Raw genomic sequence first — 21,578 nt, 5'->3', positions numbered from 1 at the left:
TAGAAAAATAAATATATATTTATTTTTTAAATACTTCATTAAAATATAGGACGCCACTCGTTGCTAACGCTCGCGCTGGCCTGTAACAGGTATACTACGCGCATGCGTTCGAGTGCCGCACGCATTCACTCTCGCTCTGTCTCTTTCTAGCAGGGCAACCTGTTGGAAGTCGCATTAGATGTTTCACTTCAATTAAAATAATTATGGCCTTTAGGTATGTCCGTTGCATAAAACCTAATGAAAAGAAGGAGGCCGGTAAATACAACGAGCAGCTCGTGCTGGAACAACTCCGGTACTTGGGCATGAACGAGATTGTGAGGATCCGGAGGGACGGGTACCCGGTACACCTGCCGACCCCGATGTTCCAGGCCAGGTACAGGTGTTTACTGCCGCACCCGAGACCCAGCTGCCCGGATATCGCGTAAGTTATTTTAACTCATTTTTGATCGTACTCACTATTTGACTCAATAACTCACTAGCAACATTCATTGGTGGTAGTAAGTTTTGTGCGTCTACACAGGTAGATACCACCACCCTGCCTATTTCAGTCGTAATGCAGTAATGCGTTTCAGTTCGAAAGACGTTGTACTATAAAAACTGTGATCTTAGAGCGTATATCTCAAGGTGGTTGGCGGCATTTGCGTTGTAGATGTCTATGGGCCCCGGTAACCCATAAACACCATGCGAACCGGAAGCTCGTCCATACATCTAAGCAAAAAAAAAACAATCTGCACAACACTTTGTTACAGTACTGATTCAGTACTTTTTAAGAGACATTCAATGTTATCTTTTTCGTGTTTTATATCAGTAGAAGGATAATTCAATAAATAACTATTCCAGTAATAGTATGTATAGAATGTAACGCAAATATATTTTTATGCACCACTTAATAACAAAAAAATTTGCTATCCATTATGCTACATACCCTTTTTTATAATTTAACTAGCTGTACCCGTCCGTTTCTCGGAGAATTTAAAATTAACATTATTATTTCTCACCCCCACAAAGATTTTCATCATTAACGCCCCCGCAACTACTGTAGGGAGTCCAACACTCATATAAATATTAGCCTATCTATTAAGTACATGTATTTTCTACATGGATATCAAATTTCAAGTCAATCGGATGCACGGTTCAGTAGTTATAACGGAACATCCGTAAAAACCACTGTAGATTTATATACATATTAGTATAGATAATATGGATAACAGACGCAGACTCGATAAACGAATTCAAAATCTTTCAGAACAATAACAGCAATAGTAAACGCCACGAATACAGACTGGCAGATAGGGCATTCGAAGATTTTTATGAGGACTTCGGTGCACTCTCCGCTGGAGGCCAAGAGGACCGCGTTATTGCAGGCGTCTGCTTTGCTCATACAGAAGGTGAGTACATTTGATCCATGTAAACCTAACCTAAACATCAGCCCGCTGAGTTTCTCGCCGGATCTTATCAGCGGGTTGCGATTCCGATCCGGTAGTAGATTCATTCGCGAAGCAGCTGCTCTTGAGTTGTCAGGTCTCCTTCGAAGGAACTCGGGCAGCTGTTAGCAAATCTCTTCAGTTGAGCCCTTGCTCGCCCACCTGCTCTGGTAAAACTGGAAAGGCCTTCGAGCCACCAATAATCTCTCAAACATAAAAAAAATTTAATCCATACGAGAATGTGAAATAACCATTTTTTAAACACCATTCCTTTTTAACATGTAGAATTGGATTATCGAAAATGACATCAAAGTGCGTATGGTATTAAATTAACTTCTAGTAAGAAACATATTTGTCTGAGAGGGCCACAATTATTAATACCATCGTCAGACATCGTAGGGGCGAATAGGGTGATCGAGCTATGAGAAATATTGAGTACACCAAAACGTTTGTTGTCTTAGAACAATTTAGAAATCTCTTGACGTTAGCAAACGAAAATGAAAAACAATTCTTAGGACGAAGGCACCGCTCTTCAAGAGGGCTGGTTTGTAAGTGTGATGGCGTTTACGCGCCTCCATCGGCTAGGCTCTGCTGTAGCACGAAATTAGCCGAGTGTTTTATTTTTATTTATTTTTTATTGCTTCAATAAGTGGACGATCTCACAGCCCACTTGGTGTTAAGTGGTTACTGGAGCCCATAGACATCTACAACGTAAACGCGCCATCCACCTTGAGATACAAGTTCTAAGGTCTCAGTATGTTACAACGACTGCCCCACCCTTCAAACCGAAACGCATTACTGCTTCACGGCCGAAATAGGCAGGGCGGTAGTACCTACCCGCGCGGACTCACAAGTGGCCCTATCACCAGTAAACGATCGACGATACCGCAATCGTGCTGCGTTTCGTTTAACTAACTAACTATATATATATAATCGATATCGGCTACATCGTCCCCCCCGCCCGCAGTGGTACAAGGGGAGCGTGCGGCGCCGCCACTACGTGCAGTGGCGGGCGGCGGCCGTGGTGCTGCAGGCAGCGTGGCGCGGCTGGAAGGAGCGCTACACGTTCCTGCGGCTGCGGCGGGCCGCGCTCACGCTGCAGCGACACCTGCGCGGAGCCTTCGCCAGGGAAGTGGCTGCGGCGCTCCGGGAGATGAAGAGGGTCAACCAGGAGATCAAACTGAGGGAAGAGCGCAACAGGTACTGGTTTGACTTTGAATCTGTCTCGACATGTCGAGCGCCTTACATGATGAAACTTTAAGAAACGGACGCGAATATAATGAGAATTTTATAATAAGTCACCCCTTACTAAGGCATTTCATATCGAAATTTGTTTATTAGTTATACTAGTGGTACTTTTTTTTATTGTTTACATGAGTGGACGAGCTCACGGCCCACCTGGTGTTAAGTGGTTGCTGGAGCCCATAGACATCTACAACGTAAACGCGCCGTACACCTTGAGATATAAGTTCTAAAGTCTCAGTGTAGCTAGGCTTCTAACACAGTAAACAAAGAACAGTAGCGTTTGTAAGTGAGCAATTGTGCCTTCTAGTTCTACACCAGATCTGTGGCTACTATATTTTTAGAAGGATGTGAAGTAAAATATAATTTTTACTAGCGTCTGTGGCCATATAAACTCATGGCTCACTTGGTCTTCTGCGAGTTCATATTCCAATGTAATTAAAACATGCCATTAACAATATCAACTAGGTATATTGCGAACAATTTTTTAAGGGATTTTTTAAAAGATTTTATGGTAACTAAGACCATTAAGTCTTATTTTTATTTTAATAAAAAATATTATATTAAAAATTATATTATGAAATGAAGTGAAGTAGATTAATATGAAACATGGCATCAACTGAAATGAAATGTAAACGAAATTAATTGAAATGATATGGGATGAAATATAATCTCAGTAAAGTGGTGGTCATTTACTGAGATTTTTTCAGTGGACTTTCGGCCAAAAAGTCATATTGCGTACAAAATAAAAAACACTATCATTTTCGAATTATTAATCTAGGGCTGCATCTGATACCGTTTGCTATATTATACTTGTAACTGTATCAATATTAACCTAACCCATACAGTCTCCAAGAGAAACAAGAGCAGGAGCGTGCCGAGCTGGAGACGATGGCGGACCAGCTGCGGGGGCTGTCCTGCGCCGCGGCCAACCGGGCGGAGTCCGTGAACCTGGACAACTTGTTCGACTTCCTGGCCGACGTGCCCACGCAGCGGGGCGCGCCCGACGGCGAGCCGGACCTCAGGCAGCCCACCATTGCGGAGATCGGGGACTCCATGGAGAGGCTGGCTGATGATCTGCACCAAGAGGTGGGTGGGAGACGTTTGTTTTTCAAATATCCAGATAATAATGGTATCCAGACTTTAGTTAACTTTACCCCTCTTAGATTTTTAGTAGCAAACTAGCTGACTCGGCAGACTTCGTAGTGCCTCAATCGATAAACAAAAGACCTAAACTTTTGTATAAACAAACAAAAGGAATCCGTCCGACGGGGGGGGACATCAAAGGGAAAAGAAAATTGTTATTTTTATTTAATTCCGAGCATTTTCATATTTATCTATCTTTTAAACCTTCTCTGGACTTCCACAAATAATTCAAGACCAAAATTAGCCAAATCGGTCCAGCCGTTCTCGAGTTTTAGCGAGACTGACGAACACCAATTCATTGTTATATATATAGATATAACTTCTCATTTGAAACCTCAAAAAAGGTACAAGTTAGAAAACAAATTGTATCGAAGAAAATATTTCATAAGAAACTTTATTTTAGCTGGAACATGTCTTAGCAGCTGAAATGAACGAATTAAGCAAATCCCATACGGAAGCTCAACGCAAGCCAGACGGTGCTCCATCGGACGCCATCCCCCCACCGCCCCCCACTTCTCTACCACTTCATTCGGTCATATCCCCACCACCTCCAGCCTCTCCGGTAATGTCGCCATTAAATGGACTGTCGTCACCATTGAGTAACGGCACTCCAATGTCCAACGGTGATGCGATGACGTCATCATTAATTCTGCCGCCTCCCCCTCCTCCTTTGGAACCTTCGGCCGAAGATTCCCCAGTCTTTCCTCCACCTCCAACGCAATGTTCGCTACCGGAACCAATTGGGCCACCGCCTCCTCCACCTGCAAAAGGTTTGTAATGTTCAAAAAAACTACTATTTCTATAACGCAGAAGCTTACATTCAATTTCAAATGTGTTCAAGCATATAAAATTTACAGCTAGACAGAGAGAGCAATACAACAAGGCGTGACGTCAAATCTCATGTACTCTACACAAACGTACCCTTGCTTCGTTTTACGTTCCCCTCAATCATCGTAAGCTTTTATGGATTTTTTGGTTATTTTGAACACACCTTCCTTGTTATTGATGATTGCAATTAAAATATATTCTTTAAAAAAAAGGATTTGAACAAATCCGATATTAATCGCCTGCTTCATTGAGAATTTATGTAGGTTAATACGCAAAGATCTTCTTAAAAAAGATTTAATAGGAAACCTTGCAAGAACTGAAAATAGTCCTAAAATTTCTACATCTCCACACGTAAAAGACAAATACAAAATTTCCCTACACAATATGAATCTCTTCACACATTAGATTAGCCTACAAGTAAATTAAGGACTTTTTGGCGGGAACGCGAGGATTGAAGTTGTGTGATTTGTTTTATTGTGTCTATTTAGTGTTTCTTCAGGTTTAAATGTGTAATAACGGTGGTTTACTAACTGTTTAATATCTGTGAAGGTGCACAAATGTAGGAAAATGAAACAAAGCCGCTGGACGTAACTTCTCGGGATCTTCCAAAAAGTCCACTGAAAAAAATCTCAGTAAATGACCACCATTTTACTAAGATTATATTTTATCCCATATCATCTCATCCCATTTCATTTAATTTCATTTCATCCCAGTTAATTAATGTCTCAAATTAATAATAAATAAATAAATATTTACTAACAATCACGCCTCGTTAACTGGTTCCGTGATAAGTTCGTAAAGAACTTGTGTTACAGGTACCAGATAACGGAAATAAATGTAAGATTTTTATTATACACATACATATATATAATATACATCCTTAACCCTGGAAAATACATTTATATTTATCATACAAATATCTTCCCTTGGCGGTATTCGAACCCGCAACCCCCTTGTGTAGTGACCATGTCACTTACCACTACACCAGACGGTCGTCATTAATCATCTTCATTTCATACCATATCATTTCATTTCACTTCACTCCATATTATCATTTTACATAAAAATAAGAATATAAATTAAAATAAGACATGACTTAAAGGTCTTAGCTACCAGGTCATAAAATCTCTTAAAAACAAGTAAATGAAGCACAGTAAAGTATAGTAAGCACCTCACCTTACAGATACAACACCTCCGGAGTTGACGAACGGTGTAATACCGAACGGGAAGCTGACTGTTATCAACGGCAAGGAGCCGATATACGAGTCGGTGATACCGCGCCCGCCCTCTGACGGCGCGCCCAAGGACGCGGCGGTCGAGCCCCCGCCCCCGCCCCCGCCACCCCTACCCGAGACCAATGGGTAAGAACAACCAAAGCGCGGAAAAATCTTAAGGGCAGATTTCTATTACGAAGTGTTACGCCTGCCTATTTCTGCCGTGAAGCAGTAATGCGTTTCGGTTTGAAGGGTGGGGCAGCTATACTGAGATTTTAGAACTTATATCTCAAGGTGGGTGGCGCATTTACGTTAGTAGATGTCTATGGGCTCCAGTAACCACTTAACATCAGGCGGGCTGTGAGCACGTCTACCCATCTAAGCAATAAAAAAAAACAAAAGCGATCGTTATCACTTATTGACATTATGCTTTGTGGCGCGCAACGTATTACAAATAAATGAAATGACGTACGTTGACCGCGTTTGTGCTTTTGCTATACATTGCCGTTTCACGAGATTGGAGCCAACTAAAACTGTAAGTACTGATGCGACTAATGAAGCTATTTATTAAAGACTTTTTAGTGGTTTACTGAAGTTTTAGCTCACTTTGTATTCAAGACAATAGAAAATCAAATGATAATTATTTTTAGGACAGTAAACTGTTTTGGGAATTGAATAACGCCGTTTTAATTCAAATCGGGCAAGCCGTACTCGCCCGCTTCGCTGCGCATTTAAAATTAACATTATTTTTTATTGTCATTATTATTAGGGAGTCCAACACTCATATAAATATTAGCCTATCCATTAAGTACATATATTTTCTACATGGACACCAAGTTTCAAGTCAATCAGATGCATGGTTCAATAGTTATAGTTCATGGTTATTTTTCTGCTTAAGTGCTGTAACTTAAATAATACTAGGCCATAATCTTAAATGATTGTAACTAAACAGACTCACCGAAGAATACGACGCCGTGCCAGCCGAAGTGCCTCCGCCGGCGATATCTAATGTGACGTCACAAGACACCCCCATCTCCCCTCCGCTTCCAATACCAATGGACACGTGTGTTAGTCCACCGCCCGCAATGAATGGCGACTCCACTGTAAGTATTTTTAAACACGTAAATGAAATGCTATTGCCTTCTAGATTTTTTTTATCCTACCCATGCTGGTAACCTCAAGGGGAAATTCAAAGTACCGATAGTGGATCGGGAGGATCCGAAATGACGTGGTTTCTAATGACGCAGCTTTTTAACACTTATAAGTGACGTCACAGTCCACCGTAAGAATGAGTAGAGACCGTAATTGATCAAGTAATAATTTTGGAATATAGTTTTTGTTTGTTGTATTGTTATTGTTCTTCTTCTTCTTTATTTTTTGGCTCCGGCACGGTTTCTGCATTAGCCAGCGTCAAGTAATAATATTTTTATAATTAGCTGTTTTAATTATTTACAGTTTATGAATAATAAAAACACAAAGGAAACTTAATCAATTGGCATGAAATTAAATGATATGAGATGAAATATAATCTCAGTAAAATGTGGTCATTTACTGAGACTTTTTCAGTGGACTTTTTGGAGGATCCCGAGAAGTTACGTCCAGCGGCTTTTTTCATTTTCCCACATTTGTGCACTTTCACAGACACTAAACAGTTAAAAAACCACCGTTATTACACATTTAAACCCGAAGAAACACTAAATAGACAAAATAAAACAAATCACACAACTTCACTCCTCGCGTTCCCGCCAAAAAGTCTGTTATTGTTTATGTTTGTTCAGAGTACTGAACGTAACGCCCGCCGCAAAGAACGTGTCGAACGTCGACTGAATCAACTAGAGGCGGCATCTCCCCCCGCCACCGCCGCGCCCCCTACCACACCCCCTGCAGAGTCGACCAACGATTTTACGGAATTTGCTAAACTTTGCTTCAATGATCACCCTAGATCGCCTGAAGGTATGTGCCTCAATAAAATAATCCCTATTTTCAATAGTCTATGTAAGGAAAACCGTTAGTATTTAAAACTTTCGTTTTTAAAAAGGATTTTTCTTCAATGTCATGAAGTGAAGTCTGTCATTCAGTAAAAAGAGAGCTGAGTTTTATATAGTTTATTAATACTGTTAATTTTAAAAGAGATTAAAGGCTTTAAATATTGTTTTCTTATTGTATAACAGAAAACGCAATTAAGTCTTTTATTGCTTAGTCATTCTGAAATACTCCATATCATTATGATCTATCTGAACTGATTAACATGTTACATGCACTAAGGCACTCCGTCGTCACATATAAAGTAGAAGCTAGAAGTATAAACTTTAAATCCACTCTTAAAAATAGTCAAATATAATAGAGATAGCGCTGTGCGATTTCTTTCATTCAATTCTTAAGTAAACATTTAATTAAGACTATTCCATTCATTAACCTGTGTTTTTTTGTAAATTTTACATAAAATTGCCGTTAACAGGTACAATCATGGCAACACTGACACGCAAGAGCAAGTCGATGGAGCTACTCACCAAAGAGGAGATGGTGACTTATCACAAAGGGAATAATATACCAACTTCGCATATACAACTTCATGATCCAGATAGCGTCACGACTGCTGTCAATATATTTAGGGTGAGATTTGTTTAAAGTATATTATTTATTATCTGGTTCAAATTCAATATTTGAGAATATAAGTCGGTCAGATTCATGCCAAATAAAACCTTAATAAATATAGATTTTTTTATTGGGTAAATTATTGAACCCACCTTGTGTAAAGTGTGCTAATGTACCATTTTTATTTTTCTCTTCTTCTTTTTTTAATTAACGATATACTTTTTTTTCAATTAAACACCACATAAATTTTTTTTTTTTTTTTATTGCTTAGATGTGTGGACGAGCTCACAGCCCACCTGGTGTTAAGTGGTTACTGGAGCCCATAGACATATACAGCGTAAATGCGCCACACACCTTGAGATATAAGTTCTAAGGTCTCAGTATAGTTACAACGGCTGCCCCACCCTTCCAACCGAAACGCATTACGGCTTCACGGCAGAAATAGGCGGGGCGGTGGTACCTACCCGTGCGGACTCCCAAGAGGTCCTACCACCAGTAATTACGCAAATTATAATTTTGCGGGTTTCATTTTTATTACACGATGTTATTCCTTCACCGTGGAAATCAATCGTGAACATTTGTTAAGTACGTATTTCATTAGAAAAATTGGTACCCGCCTGCGGGGTCGAACACCGGTGCATCGCTAGATACGAATGCACCGGACGTCTTATCCTTTAGGCCACGACGACTTCAAAAATCACTTATGAGTTTACGATATGTTTTTTCTTTTAGGAACTGTGTCGATACATGCGAGGGGAGTTGACGGCGGAGAAGGAAACCCAAGTTATTCAGTCACTGATCGGGAAAGGATTGGAAAGAGAAGAATTGAGAGATGAAATAATCGTTCAGTGCGTCAGACAGGTGAGGCGTAGATATTGTATCGAATAATGGATTCTGTGATATGTTTCTGTACATAAATAATGACTCGAAATATAAATTTTATAGTAACATTTCTATTAAAATACGTTTAACTCTACACCTTCGTACCGCACTGTCAATATGACCGGTAGTTAAAAACAGTTATCGTTTTTAGTATTACCATTTTTTATCTTGTATAAGTGAAAAATAATTCGACGTAGAGTGAAACAAACTGTATGCTACGAAAGAGAGAGAGAGAGAGAGAGAGAGTGTGTGTTTTAACGGTATTCAAACGTTTAAAATATGTGTAATATTTCTAAAAGCTTGAAAGAGATCAATTTGACAGGTATTAATAGGTTTGGCGCTAACATATATCAATGACACGGTCAGTTAATAAAACTAGTATCAAAACCGTAAAGTGGTACTCATTTCTCTTATATAGCTCGATACATTTTGAAGAGCAGTGGATCCTGAATGAACGTGAACATACTTCAGAAATTTTTAATTGTTCGTACATGTTTATGTTCCAATATAATTTTGTTTTATAATTGGTTTCAGATAACAGATTGTCCGGTGGAAGAATGGGCGGAAAGAGTATGGCTGATACTCTGTCTGATAGCTGTGGCCTGGCAGCCCAGCCGGGGCTTGGCTCGGTACTACAGCGGCTGGCTGCGAGCGCGCGCCCGCCTCGCCGCCGACGCGGACTCGTCGCCGGCGGGTGCACCCGCCAGCACGCCCGCCGCCCGCGCCGCACACTGCGCGCAGTGGTGCCTCGACAACTGCAGGGGGGCCGCGCCGAGACAACTGCCGCCCAGTACTGTGGAGATCGCGGTACGGAAACTGATAGTTATGGATCTCAAAAATAATCCGCTATTTTGTTCCTTATATTCCATTAAAAAGAATGACATCATTTAAGTCGAACTTACATTTCCTTGCGTCGATAATCCTCAATGCTGGGGGTCGTGGCCTCCCTTAATAACATCCTCCTGGACTACCAGGTCCAAAGCAGCAGCCTTTCTAAATAAATTGTCACCTCATTCTGGCAGTCATCATCATCATCATCAGCCTTTATCTGCCCACTGCTAGACATAGGCCTTCCCAAATGCCTTCCACAGAATGCAGTCCTCCGCCTGTGTAATGTGTCAAAGAATTCAGAACTCCTAAAATGCTCATCAGTAAATAAAATTAGTATAAATACGTTCAATCCGTAAGTTAATACGCCCTGTTGCAATCTATATTGCTCTACCAAGTTCTCTGACCCAAACAAATGATGTGAATGTCTCTATGGATGTGTGTGTACAGGCGATGCGTCGTCTCGGCACGATAGTGTGCCGGTTCTTCTTCCTGGACGGTCGCACGAAGGCGATCGACGTGCACCCGGCGGACACGGCGGCGGCGGCGGCGGCGCGGCTCGCGGACAAGCTGGGCCTGTCGCCGCACGCGCGCGCCGGCTGGGCCGTGTACCAGCAGCGCGCCGGCAAGGAGGAGCACGTCCGCGCCACGCACTACCTGTACGATGTTATCGCCGCTTGGGAAATGTGAGCCTTATTGCTATTGTAAATATAGATCATTTTAGTGATGAGCTCATAATAACATGTATTAACCAGGCTTATCCCCGAAGGCTTTAGAGGCCACACCAGTCTTACTATAAAATGACATGTTAAGTTTTGGTATTGGACTTATCATCACACAAAGCGACCCCGATCCATTAACGGTGCTTTTAGGTACCTTTGCGTAATTACTGGTAGTAGGACCTCTTGTGAGTCCGCGCGGGTAGGTACCACCACCCTGCCTATTTCTGCCGTGAAGCAGTAATGCGTTTCGGTTTGAACGGAGGGGGCAGCCGTTGTAACTATACTTGAGACCTTAGAACTTATGTCTCAAGGTGGGTGGCGCATTTACGTTGCAGATGTCTATGGGCTCCAGTAACCACTTAACACTTGGTGGGCTGTAAGCTCGTCCACCCAGCTAAGCAATAAAAAAAAACTCAAATTCGAAAATTTGGATTATAATTAAATATTTCAAAACTCCTACCTTTTTTACTGACTACCTTTTTTTTCGGCTTGACAGCTATGACGTCACAATATGGCGCAGGTCCATATACATTATTATTTGAAACGCATTATAATTTTGTGTATCTACCCCCCACCAAGCAAGAAAGTACTGATGTTTTTACGAGTCTTATGGATAACACTTGTATAGTTATTAATGTCTTACGGAATTTAAGATGTCATTTTTTTATCCTCGAAGGCAACAGGGTCCAGGCGGTGGTTCGGCCGACAATCGGTTCGTCTTCAAACGCCGGTTGTTCCGCGGCGGACGCGAACTACCCCACGATCCAGTCGAAGTGGCCTTGCTCTATGCACAGGCGGTCCACAGTGTAGTCAAGGTAACTAAATATTATCCAACCTAATTGCGTTGACGTGTAGCTTTCGTTAACTCGAAGTATACAAGATTGTTTTGTGAAATCTTTGACCTATTTTTCGTGGCTATGGGACTTGGGACTATCTCGCTATCTCTCTCACACGCACACACTTTAATGACTGAAAAAAAAAGTTTACCATTTTTTTTTAAATCCTGCGCTGATTCTATTTGTGACTTTTGATTCATTTCACTCTTCAATCTATACTATTTATACTAATATATAAATCTACAGTGGTTTTTACGGATGTTATATTTATATCAGTATTGGACTCCCTAATAATAATGACAATAAATAATAATGTTAATTTTAAATGCCCAGCAAAGCGGTCGAGTACGGCTTGTCGTATCTAAATATCATGAAATATCACAACTAACATTTACTCTACTAATATTAAACATGTAATATGGGTACAGCTGGACGAGTTCCCGGTGTCGGAGAAGGTGGCCCTACAGCTGGCGGGCCTACAGGCGCAGGTGTCTCTGGGCGAGCCGCCGCCGAGCCCCCCACCCCCGCACACCCGCGCCTACTACGCTCACCCCGAGCAGTTCCTGCCGCAGCGGATCGCCAGGCCTCGTCCTGCCCATCAGTGGGTCGGTAGCAATCAATCACACGGACTTTGTATAATGAATAGCACCAGTCTGACAATTCGAACCGATACACACGTTTGTTTAATGAAGAAGGCAGAAATATAATAACTGTCTGGACGAACGATTCTTGAAAAGAAATAAGATTTAAGAATTAAGACGTCCTTTGATTATTTTTTATCCTGTTTATACTGATCAGGATATTACGGTGAAGTTATAAAATTATTGTATTTTATTGTCGGTCCATGATGCGTGTGCAAAATTTCAAATTAGTCGAACGTCGTGAATACTGTGAAAATGACATTCTAGGACTACATCACACACACATCACACACAGAGACGCACAAAATCCATAAATAAAAAGTCTCTTGACACACGTCTAACCGATTTGATAACTACGATGATATCTACAAAAATAACATTTAACGTAGTATCATGGATAGTTACAAAACACGTATATACAATAATATTTGTAATTTTTTATTTTTATTATGGCTCACACGGTTTGTGCATTAACCAGTGGCCTTCTTAATTATTTACAGTTTATGAATAATAAAAACGAAGGGAACTGTCCATTTTGGCCATTATTAATATCAGTATAAGTATAAATTAAATTAGCAGCGTCTTACGGTATAAAAAATTAGATTGAGAAAGTAAGTCGATTAATGAAGTAATTAACTCTGCAAATGATAATATGAGTGAAGTGAAGTGAAACTAAATGAAATTGATTAATATTATGAAACATGGCATGAAATGAAATATAATCCCAATAAAATGGTGGTCATTTACTGAGACTTTTTCAGCTGACTTTTTGAAGGATCCCGAGAAGTTATGTCCAGCAGCTTTATTTCATTTTCCCACATTTGAGCACTTTCACAGATACTAAACAGTTAATAAACCAACATTATTACACATTTAAACCTGAAATAACACTAAATAGACAAAACAAATCACATAACTTCACTCCTCGCGTTCCCGCCAAAAAGCCTACAATGATATTAAGGGGCTGTCTATTTCAGGCGACAATACTCGCTCAGGCGCACCGGCAGTACGGCGCCGGGCGGGCGGAGCTCACCGCCAAGGCTCTGTACCTGTCGTGCGTGATGCAGTACCCGCTCTACGGAGTCACACTCTTCCCCGTCACGTACAAGGGCTACTGGGCACACGGTCAGCACTCATAGTTATTTATTAATATATTATTTAACCCTTTGACTGCCATGCAGGTCACCGGTGCCCTACGCGGCGCACGGAAGTAATTATGTCGATTTCTGTTATTAAGGCGCCTGGATTGCCTAACTTTGCCCTCTTTTGTTTGTTAATGTAACATACATAACATTAGTTCTTTAGGTCTCCTAGAAATAGATTTATTCTCAGTATCTTCGGATTCGTCTTTCCCAGAGTCTACTAGATATTCCTGCGCCTTAGTAATTAATGTAAACAAAAAAAATCCGGCTAAATTCATTAAAAGACATAAAATATTAAATGTTATATTTTTATTATTTAAATGTTATTTTTTAGGTCCAAACGTAATGCTGGGCGTGGGTTCGGAGGGCGTCGTCCTGGTGCGGCCCGCAGACAAGGTCGTACTGGCCGAGTACCCGTACGGCACCATAGCCGCTCTACTCATGGACCCCGTCGACAACGGACTGACCATCAGCCTCACGCACCACGGACAGCACGACGGCTTGAGGTCAGTTTTGTTTTTTAGTCAATCTTTTTTTTTTGCTCTGTATCCCTCAATTGACAACGTCATATTGTACCTATACAAAGACAAATGAACCCCTTGAGTAGGGGGAGACAAACTGGGGGGATCTTTTACAATTTCATGTCGAGTGTTAGTGACTATGAATTATATAGTATGACATATGCATAATTACCTTTTTTTATTGCTTAGATGGGTGGACGAGCTCACAGCCCACCTGGGGCTAAGTGGTTCATCCATAATATATCGCAAGGACGGTTACCGAAGCCCATAGACATTCTACAACGTAAATGCGCCACTCACCTTGAGATATAAGTTCTAAGGTCCCAGTATAGTTACAACGGCTGCCCCAACCTTCAAACCGAAACGCGTTACTGTTTCACCTACCACCATTAACCTATACTTACCTATCACCACTTCTTTCTCCACATGAGGTTTGAAAAAAAATGTACAACGCACAGGTTTGTTCATTGCCTCTAAGTCACGTCACTATCACATTAGTACGGTCATTGGTCTTCACATTGTATACCTATTGATATGTGCTTGTTGAATCCAGATGCATAGTGCTGGAGACGAGTCAGAAGCACGAGGCGGCGTGGCTGATGGCGGCGTACAGCCCGGTGCTGGGCAACGGCCTGGCCGACGAGCCGCCGCGCCGCGCCGCGCCCGCCTCGGAGCGGTCCCGCCTCGCCGTGGCGCTGCGCTCCGCCCGCCGCGCGCTCGTCGACTGCGGCCTGCTGCGCCGCCCCGCCGAGCAGCACGCCGGGAACTTCCTCAGGAACACGCTCAGGAGGTAACCACTCACCTCAGAAATGGAGGACATTTTTTGAAGTTATACTTCTTTAGGCGCGTTATGAAAAATTGATGAGAGTGAAATTTTACGATGCGCGCGCGCGCGCACCGTGACACAAAGTTAACAGAATGAAGTTTCCCACTAAATCGCTCATTACAATACGACCGACGTACGTAACTTGGCGAGTCTGAATATAGCCGCAGGTGAACTTTCCGAACCGTACCGAGAACATAATTTATACGATTTCAAGAAAAGGGATGTCCAATATGCGTGTTTGAGGATGTTGTTTAATCGTTTCTTTTTTCAAATAGATAAAAATTTAAATAAAAATTATTAAAAATAAAGTATAACTTCTTACGCGCGTACATAAGTACATGCACTCTTTTTTTTGTTGCTTTGATGGATGGCGAGCTCACAGCCCACCTGATGTTAAGTGGTTACTGGAGCCCATAGACATCTACAACGTAAATGTGCCATCTACCTTGAGACATAAGTTCGAAGGTCTCAAGTATAGTTACAACGGCTGCCCCACCCTTCAAGCCGAAACGCATTACTGCTTTTCGGCAGAAATAGGCGGGGTGGTGGTACCTACCCGCGCGGACTCACAAGAGGTCCTACCACCAGTAAATTTTCGCCGTATCTTCTCAGTGGGTCGCGTTTCCGTTCCGGTGGTAGATTCTGCGAAGCACGGCTCTTGCTAGGGTTAGTGTTAGCAACTTCGTCAGGTTTGAGCCCCGTGAGCTCACCTACTAATTTGGCGAATCTAGAATAACCCCCCGAGGTTACTAGAATGGGTAATGAAAAACAAGAGCAATGAAAGGGCATAAAGATATAAAGCTGTTTTTTTTTGCCGTGAAGACCTGATATATTTTGCCTTTCAGTTGCTTTTTTTATTTTTTTATTGCCCTTGTAGTTGACAAGCATACGGCCTACCTGATGGTGAGTGGTTACCTTTGTCCATGGACATCAGCAATTCGAGGGGCAGGGCCGAGCCGCTGCCTACCGCTTAATATTCTCCACAACCCTCTTTTAAAGAAGAACATGTCATAGCGCTCGGGAAACACCGTGGAGGGGAGCTCATTCCATAGCCGGATGGTACGTGGCAAAAAAGACCTCTGGAAACACACTATCGATGAACGCAGCGGTTCCAGATGATATGGATGAACTCTGCTCCGATGGCGGGAGGTGCGATGATAAAAAGGAGATGAGGGAATCATCTCAAACAATTCTTCAGAGCACTCCCCATGGAACATACGGTACAAAATACAGAGGAAACCGAAGTCCCTCCGCAGACCCAGAGGTTCTAAACGATCTTGCTCCAATCGATGCTTGTCACTATCTATATGATTTGACGTAACTCCCGCAGATTAAGCAAGCACAGACTTGAGAAGCTGCGTCAAGACATCGACGCGGACAGCCAGAGCGAGTGCTACAAGGGCTTCCCGGTGCCGTACTGGTGCTGGTCGCGCACGCTGCCGCACAGCCTCACCAAGCTGAACGAGGCCGAGGAAGTCGCCGCTATGCAGATATTCAAGGTATCCTTAATTATATTCAAAATCGCTAATACGCTACAGAGAATACCAACCAAAAATCTATCTATACTATGAATATATAAACCTACAGTGGTTTTTACGGATGTTCTGTTATAACTACTGAACTATGGATCCGATTGACTTGAAACTTGGTATCCGTGTAGAAAATACATGTACTTAATGGATAGGCTAATATGTATATGCGTGTTGGACTCCCTACACCAGTTGCGGGGGCGTTAATGATGAGAATCTTTGTGGGGGTGAGAAATGATAATGTTAATTTTAAATGCGAAATCCAGCGAAGCGGACGGGGGTACAGTTAGTCTACATATATAAAAATGAATTGCTGTTCGTTAGTCTCTGCGGAGCGGCTGGACTGATTTGGCTAATTTTGGTCTTGAATTACTTGTGAAAGCCCAGAGAAGGTTTAAAAGGTAGATTAATAAGAAAATGCTCAGAATTAAATAAAAATAATCATTTTGTTTTTCCTTTGATGTGTCCCCCCGTCGGACGGATTCTTTTTGTTTGTTTTAAGTTTATTTTACACAAAAGCTTAGGTCTTTTATTTATCGATTGAGGCACTAGGAAGTTTGCGAGGTCAGCTAGTATTTAAAAAAAAAAACGATTTACAGGATATAATGAGTCACGCCGGTTTGAACACGAACGAGGGTAGTACGAACAACCTCGCGAACAATAACAGCGTCAGTAGCCAGGAGAGCGACAGCGACGACAGAGTCGCCCTAGCTCAGACCCTCCTGCAGCGCTGCCTGCAGAAGGACACGCTGCTCAACGAAATGTACATGCAGCTCATCAAACAGGTGGGCCATGAGTCACGTCAGCGGCTCTCAAACTTGGAGCCGCTCCACTTTTGTGTGCCGCAAAAATTATCATCATAAATATTGGACACAGTGTATTTTAGATAATTAAACAACTTTTGAACTTATCTTCATCTTTGTGTGTCGTCAATTTTTGAATTTAAAAGGTGTGTCGCTACAACAAAAGTTTAAGAATAACTGCCTTAAATAATCATCACTGTTATAAAAACAAGATAACGAGTAGCAACAGGCTATAAATGCGTAATCTCACAGCGGAAACTATACAAATCGTTTCCTAACGGTCTTTTGAAAAAGGCAAATAATATATAGTATGAAGTCGTCATGGCCTAAAAGATAAGACGCCCAGTGTACTCGTATCGAGCGGTGCAACTGTTCCGATGTTCGAATCCCGCAGGCAGCTACAATTTTTTTTAATAAACATACTTTACAAATGTTGCCGAATGACTTCCACGACGAAGGAATAGTATTTTATTAGAATTATTATACAATAGACACATAAATTTGAAATCTCAAGGTGGTGGATTCATGCTGTCATGTCTACGGGCTCCGATAACCACTTAACACCGGCTGGGCCGTGAGATCATTCATTCGTCAACGCAATAAAAATGTAATGGTTGTATCTATGTCCGACCGTTCCAGACGACGGAAGCGCCGGAGTCTGCGAAGCACGTGTCGGCGCGGCACTGGGCGCTGCTGTGCGCGGCGGTGGGCGCGGCGCTGCCGACCGCCAAGCCGCTGCGGAGGCTGCTGCTGGCGCACCTGCGGTACAGGGCCATCGCGCTACACCACGGCCAGGAGGGGAAGTTCGCGCGCAGAGCTGAACAGGTACTCTTCTTCTTCTTTTTCTTCATCATATCCCACTAGGTGAGCAGCGGCTTGGCTGACGTCCATGGGCGACGGTAACCACTCACCATCAGGTGGGCCGTATGCTCCTCTGCCTTTAAGGGCAATAAAAAAAAGTGGGATCGGCAAAGCTAATTTTTCCTTTTCCATTCTCTTCTATCAGCTGTCAGCTCAACACTCACTTTTCTCTCTCTCATATCGTCATTCACACAGGCATGAACTGCTACTCTTCATATAATTCAAGATTGTTAATACCCACTTCAAATTCTTTTAACTGTCTTAGGGCAGTAATAGAATCATGAAATAATTTGAAACGTTTATGTGGAATTGAGTTTACGTGACTCTGTACTAATATCCTCTCTATGTGTGCTGTCAAGCAGACCATTAAAGTTGTGGAGTCTCCTAATACTAGACTTGTGTGACTGCAATTTCTTGCCTACCTAAGCTGGTAGCCTTGGAGGGCTATGCCAGCATAACCGAGCGAGTAGGAGAGCTCACAGGGCTCTTAACCCGAGGACGTTGTTTACTCACACTAGCCCTAGCAAGAGCAATGCTTCGCAGAATTTACCATGGGATCGGAAACGTGACCCACTTAGAAGATCCGGCGAAAAACTCAGTGGGCTGTGTCTGTGGGTTAATTTACTCGCAGAACCCGTCGCTTGCAAAAGCACCGTTAGTGGATCGAGAGAATCCGAAATGACGTGTTTAAGGCGACATCGACTGTTTACCATTCGGTCCTCAAAATTGGGTATGATGACCACCCAAGAGTGATACTTCAAACTAAAAAAATACATTACAATTGCAACACCAGGTGGCGCTGAGTACGGCTCAAGTAGCTCGTCGCTTATCCGCCCCGTCCAAAGAAGAAATACTGTGCGCTGCTGCCCGGAGACCGCTGCACGTCCGAGTGCTGTTGCTGGACGGGAAACAGCACGGGCTCGTGTTCGGACCGGCCGCCACTGCCGATCACCTGGTCACCATGCTCAGGGAGAAAATTGGGCTCAGCGAGTCTGCTACCGGTGAGTCTTAATAGATGTATGCGTTTATAAAAACATGTGTAGATTTGTGTCTGATGAGTCTTAATAGATGTATGCTTTGATAAAAATATGTGTAGACTTTTAATCCGTTATCTATCTAAGGAGTGAAATGTAAACATGTGATTTATTTAAAGTACTGTAACATATTTTCCATTTTCAGTTATTGGAAATGTTTGAATTAACGTAAATACAGCCACATACAACCTAAAATATTTTCACTGTACCGTAACACATATTTTGTACTGAATTGTAATAATGCAAACAGGGGCGAATGCTAAGTAAAAAAATATGTGTATGGACACATTTTTTTATTTTTTTTAATCTCAATTATTCAATAAACACGAAAATGTCGATGTAAATATTCTAGTGTTTGATTGAGGGTAATATTTCAGGTTATGCGTTGTACGAGGTGTGCGCCAACACGACGGGTGCGGGCGAGCGCGCACTGGCGGGCGCCGAGCGGGCGGGCGACGTACTGGCGCGCTGGGAGAAGGCCGGGGCCACCGCCGCCGCCTGCAGGTACGTGCTACCCGCGGGGGAGGGGGAATGTGGAACACGGAGGAACATTTATTGTCCAGGAATTTAACAAAATGAAAAAAATATTTTTTTATACTTGTATTTTGTACTGCTTTTTATTTATTTATTTGGGAAACAAACAGTACAATACAAACATATAATATTTTAAAAAATATAGCTAAAGCAATAACCAAATATGTTTCCACAATCAAAATCACATATTAGTAGAAAGTGAACAGAGAAGAGAAATTTAGAAATATAATTACAAAAAAAAACAAAAGCAACACAATACGCACATATTATTTTGTATATCAACTTATACTATAAAACTATAATACTCATCGGACTAAATCAATATCTTATAAATATTTTAAAATATCTTTTCTATATGCTACAATGATTTTATATTATTTGATTCACATTAAGTTTGCCGCGTGTTGCTTATGTTGTTGGTGTTGCGCACGCGTCTCTCCTCGCGTCTGTCCGTCTTCACGTTTTGTTTCCGGATCACCCCGCACCCCGTTTCCGCGTGCCCCCCACGTTTGGGTATCGTCGCCGACATCTATCGACACACAAATATCACAAGTGACTGTACAACTGATTTAAAACAGTTTTCATCACAGAACGTTTTTTTTTTCTACCTATTCATTAATAGTCTAAGGGGCTATTCCAGCTACACACTGGCTGTGGGTGAGCTCACGGTTGAGAGACTCAAGAGTTGCTAACACTGACGCTAGAAAGAGCGGTACTTCGTAGAATCTTCCACTGAGAAGATCTGGCGAGAAGCTCAGCGGGTTATGACTCCGGGCAAAACGTAAAGTTTTATTTCGGTTGTAGAGCTAGTCTATCAGTCTTCTGGTTAGAGCCCCGTGAGCTCACCTACTCATTTGGTTATGCTAGCATAACCTTCTTAAGATTACCAGCGTAGGTAGGAAAAAAAAACGAAAAAACGTGTCATATTAAAGTGGTGTTTCCTGAATAGGCTGGTGTTCAAAAAGCGTCTGTTCCTCGGCGACAAGCCGCTGCAGACGTCGTGCCCTACGGAAATGGAGCTGTTGTACTATCAAGTGCTGCACGCGGTGCGACACGACCGCCTGCCCATCGAGACCGATGAAGCGGTATGTTGTGTTTTATTTAAAATTAGAAGTTCACAAGTCGTCGTGGTCTAAAGGATAAGACGTCCGGTGCATTCGTGTTGAGCGATGCACCGGTGTTCGAATCCCAGGCGGGTACCAATTTTTCTAATGAAATACGTACTCAACAAATGTTCACGATTGACTTCCACGGTGAAGGAATAACATCGTATAATAAAAATCAAACCCGCCAAAATTATAATTTGCGTAATTACTGGTGCTAGGACCTCTTGTGAATCCGCGGGGGTAGGTACCACCATCCTGCCTATTTCTGCCGTGAAACAGTAATGCGTTTCGGTTTGAAGGGTGGGGCAGCCGTTGTAACTATACTTGAGACCTTAGAACTTATATCTCAAGGTGGGTGGCGCATTTACGTTGTAAATGTCTATGGACTCCAATAACCACTTAACACCAGGTGGGCTGTGAGCTCGTCCATCCATCTAAGCAATAAATAAATAAAACATATTTAAATCACTGAATGCAAAATACATTTGGTTATGTTTGATTTTAAATTTTAATTTAACTTCAGGAACTAATTTAATTGATAATCAAAGATTTATTTTGTATTCGTGATGTGAAAATTACTTCATATCATTCAAGTATGTGACACAAACAAACTTAAAGGGATCTTAAGTAAAACTGTATAGATAGATTGATGATTAATATAATCATTCAAGCCGGTGATTGTTTGTTAAGCCACATAGTTAGCTCAAATTTGTATGCAGTTGGAACAGCGCGCCTAGCGGCAAACGTTTCAACTTCATACAAATTTGTGTTCACTTTTACGCAATTGAGAACGTCAAAAAACTCGCCTAAGCACACAGTTCGTGTACTACCATCAGCAAGCCGTTACGTACTTGCATAAGATCA

General features: G+C 42.0%; 1 protein-coding gene across 1 annotated transcript in view; it reads left to right on the top strand.

Annotated features, from left to right (window-relative positions):
• Positions 1-21,578, top strand: part of Myo81F (unconventional myosin 81F) — a 113,170-nt gene that overhangs the window by 85,328 nt on the left and 6,264 nt on the right. Inside the window, exons 14-36 of the mRNA XM_028175524.2 lie at positions 215-421; positions 1,247-1,388; positions 2,392-2,624; positions 3,515-3,755; positions 4,216-4,582; positions 5,824-6,001; positions 6,807-6,957; positions 7,633-7,807; positions 8,313-8,467; positions 9,182-9,310; positions 9,866-10,138; positions 10,610-10,845; positions 11,558-11,696; positions 12,146-12,322; positions 13,336-13,483; positions 13,835-14,006; positions 14,575-14,811; positions 16,178-16,346; positions 16,976-17,161; positions 17,819-18,004; positions 18,834-19,041; positions 19,452-19,578; positions 20,558-20,693. Coding sequence (XP_028031325.2) covers positions 215-421; positions 1,247-1,388; positions 2,392-2,624; positions 3,515-3,755; positions 4,216-4,582; positions 5,824-6,001; positions 6,807-6,957; positions 7,633-7,807; positions 8,313-8,467; positions 9,182-9,310; positions 9,866-10,138; positions 10,610-10,845; positions 11,558-11,696; positions 12,146-12,322; positions 13,336-13,483; positions 13,835-14,006; positions 14,575-14,811; positions 16,178-16,346; positions 16,976-17,161; positions 17,819-18,004; positions 18,834-19,041; positions 19,452-19,578; positions 20,558-20,693 — 4,372 coding nt within the window. The remainder of the gene's footprint in view (positions 1-214; positions 422-1,246; positions 1,389-2,391; positions 2,625-3,514; positions 3,756-4,215; positions 4,583-5,823; positions 6,002-6,806; positions 6,958-7,632; positions 7,808-8,312; positions 8,468-9,181; positions 9,311-9,865; positions 10,139-10,609; positions 10,846-11,557; positions 11,697-12,145; positions 12,323-13,335; positions 13,484-13,834; positions 14,007-14,574; positions 14,812-16,177; positions 16,347-16,975; positions 17,162-17,818; positions 18,005-18,833; positions 19,042-19,451; positions 19,579-20,557; positions 20,694-21,578) is intronic.

The sequence above is a fragment of the Bombyx mandarina genome, chromosome 25 (assembly GCF_030267445.1).
Source record: "Bombyx mandarina strain Sakado chromosome 25, ASM3026744v2".
Lineage (NCBI taxonomy): Eukaryota > Metazoa > Arthropoda > Insecta > Lepidoptera > Bombycidae > Bombyx > Bombyx mandarina.
This window is presented reverse-complemented; position numbering and strand designations above follow the sequence as displayed.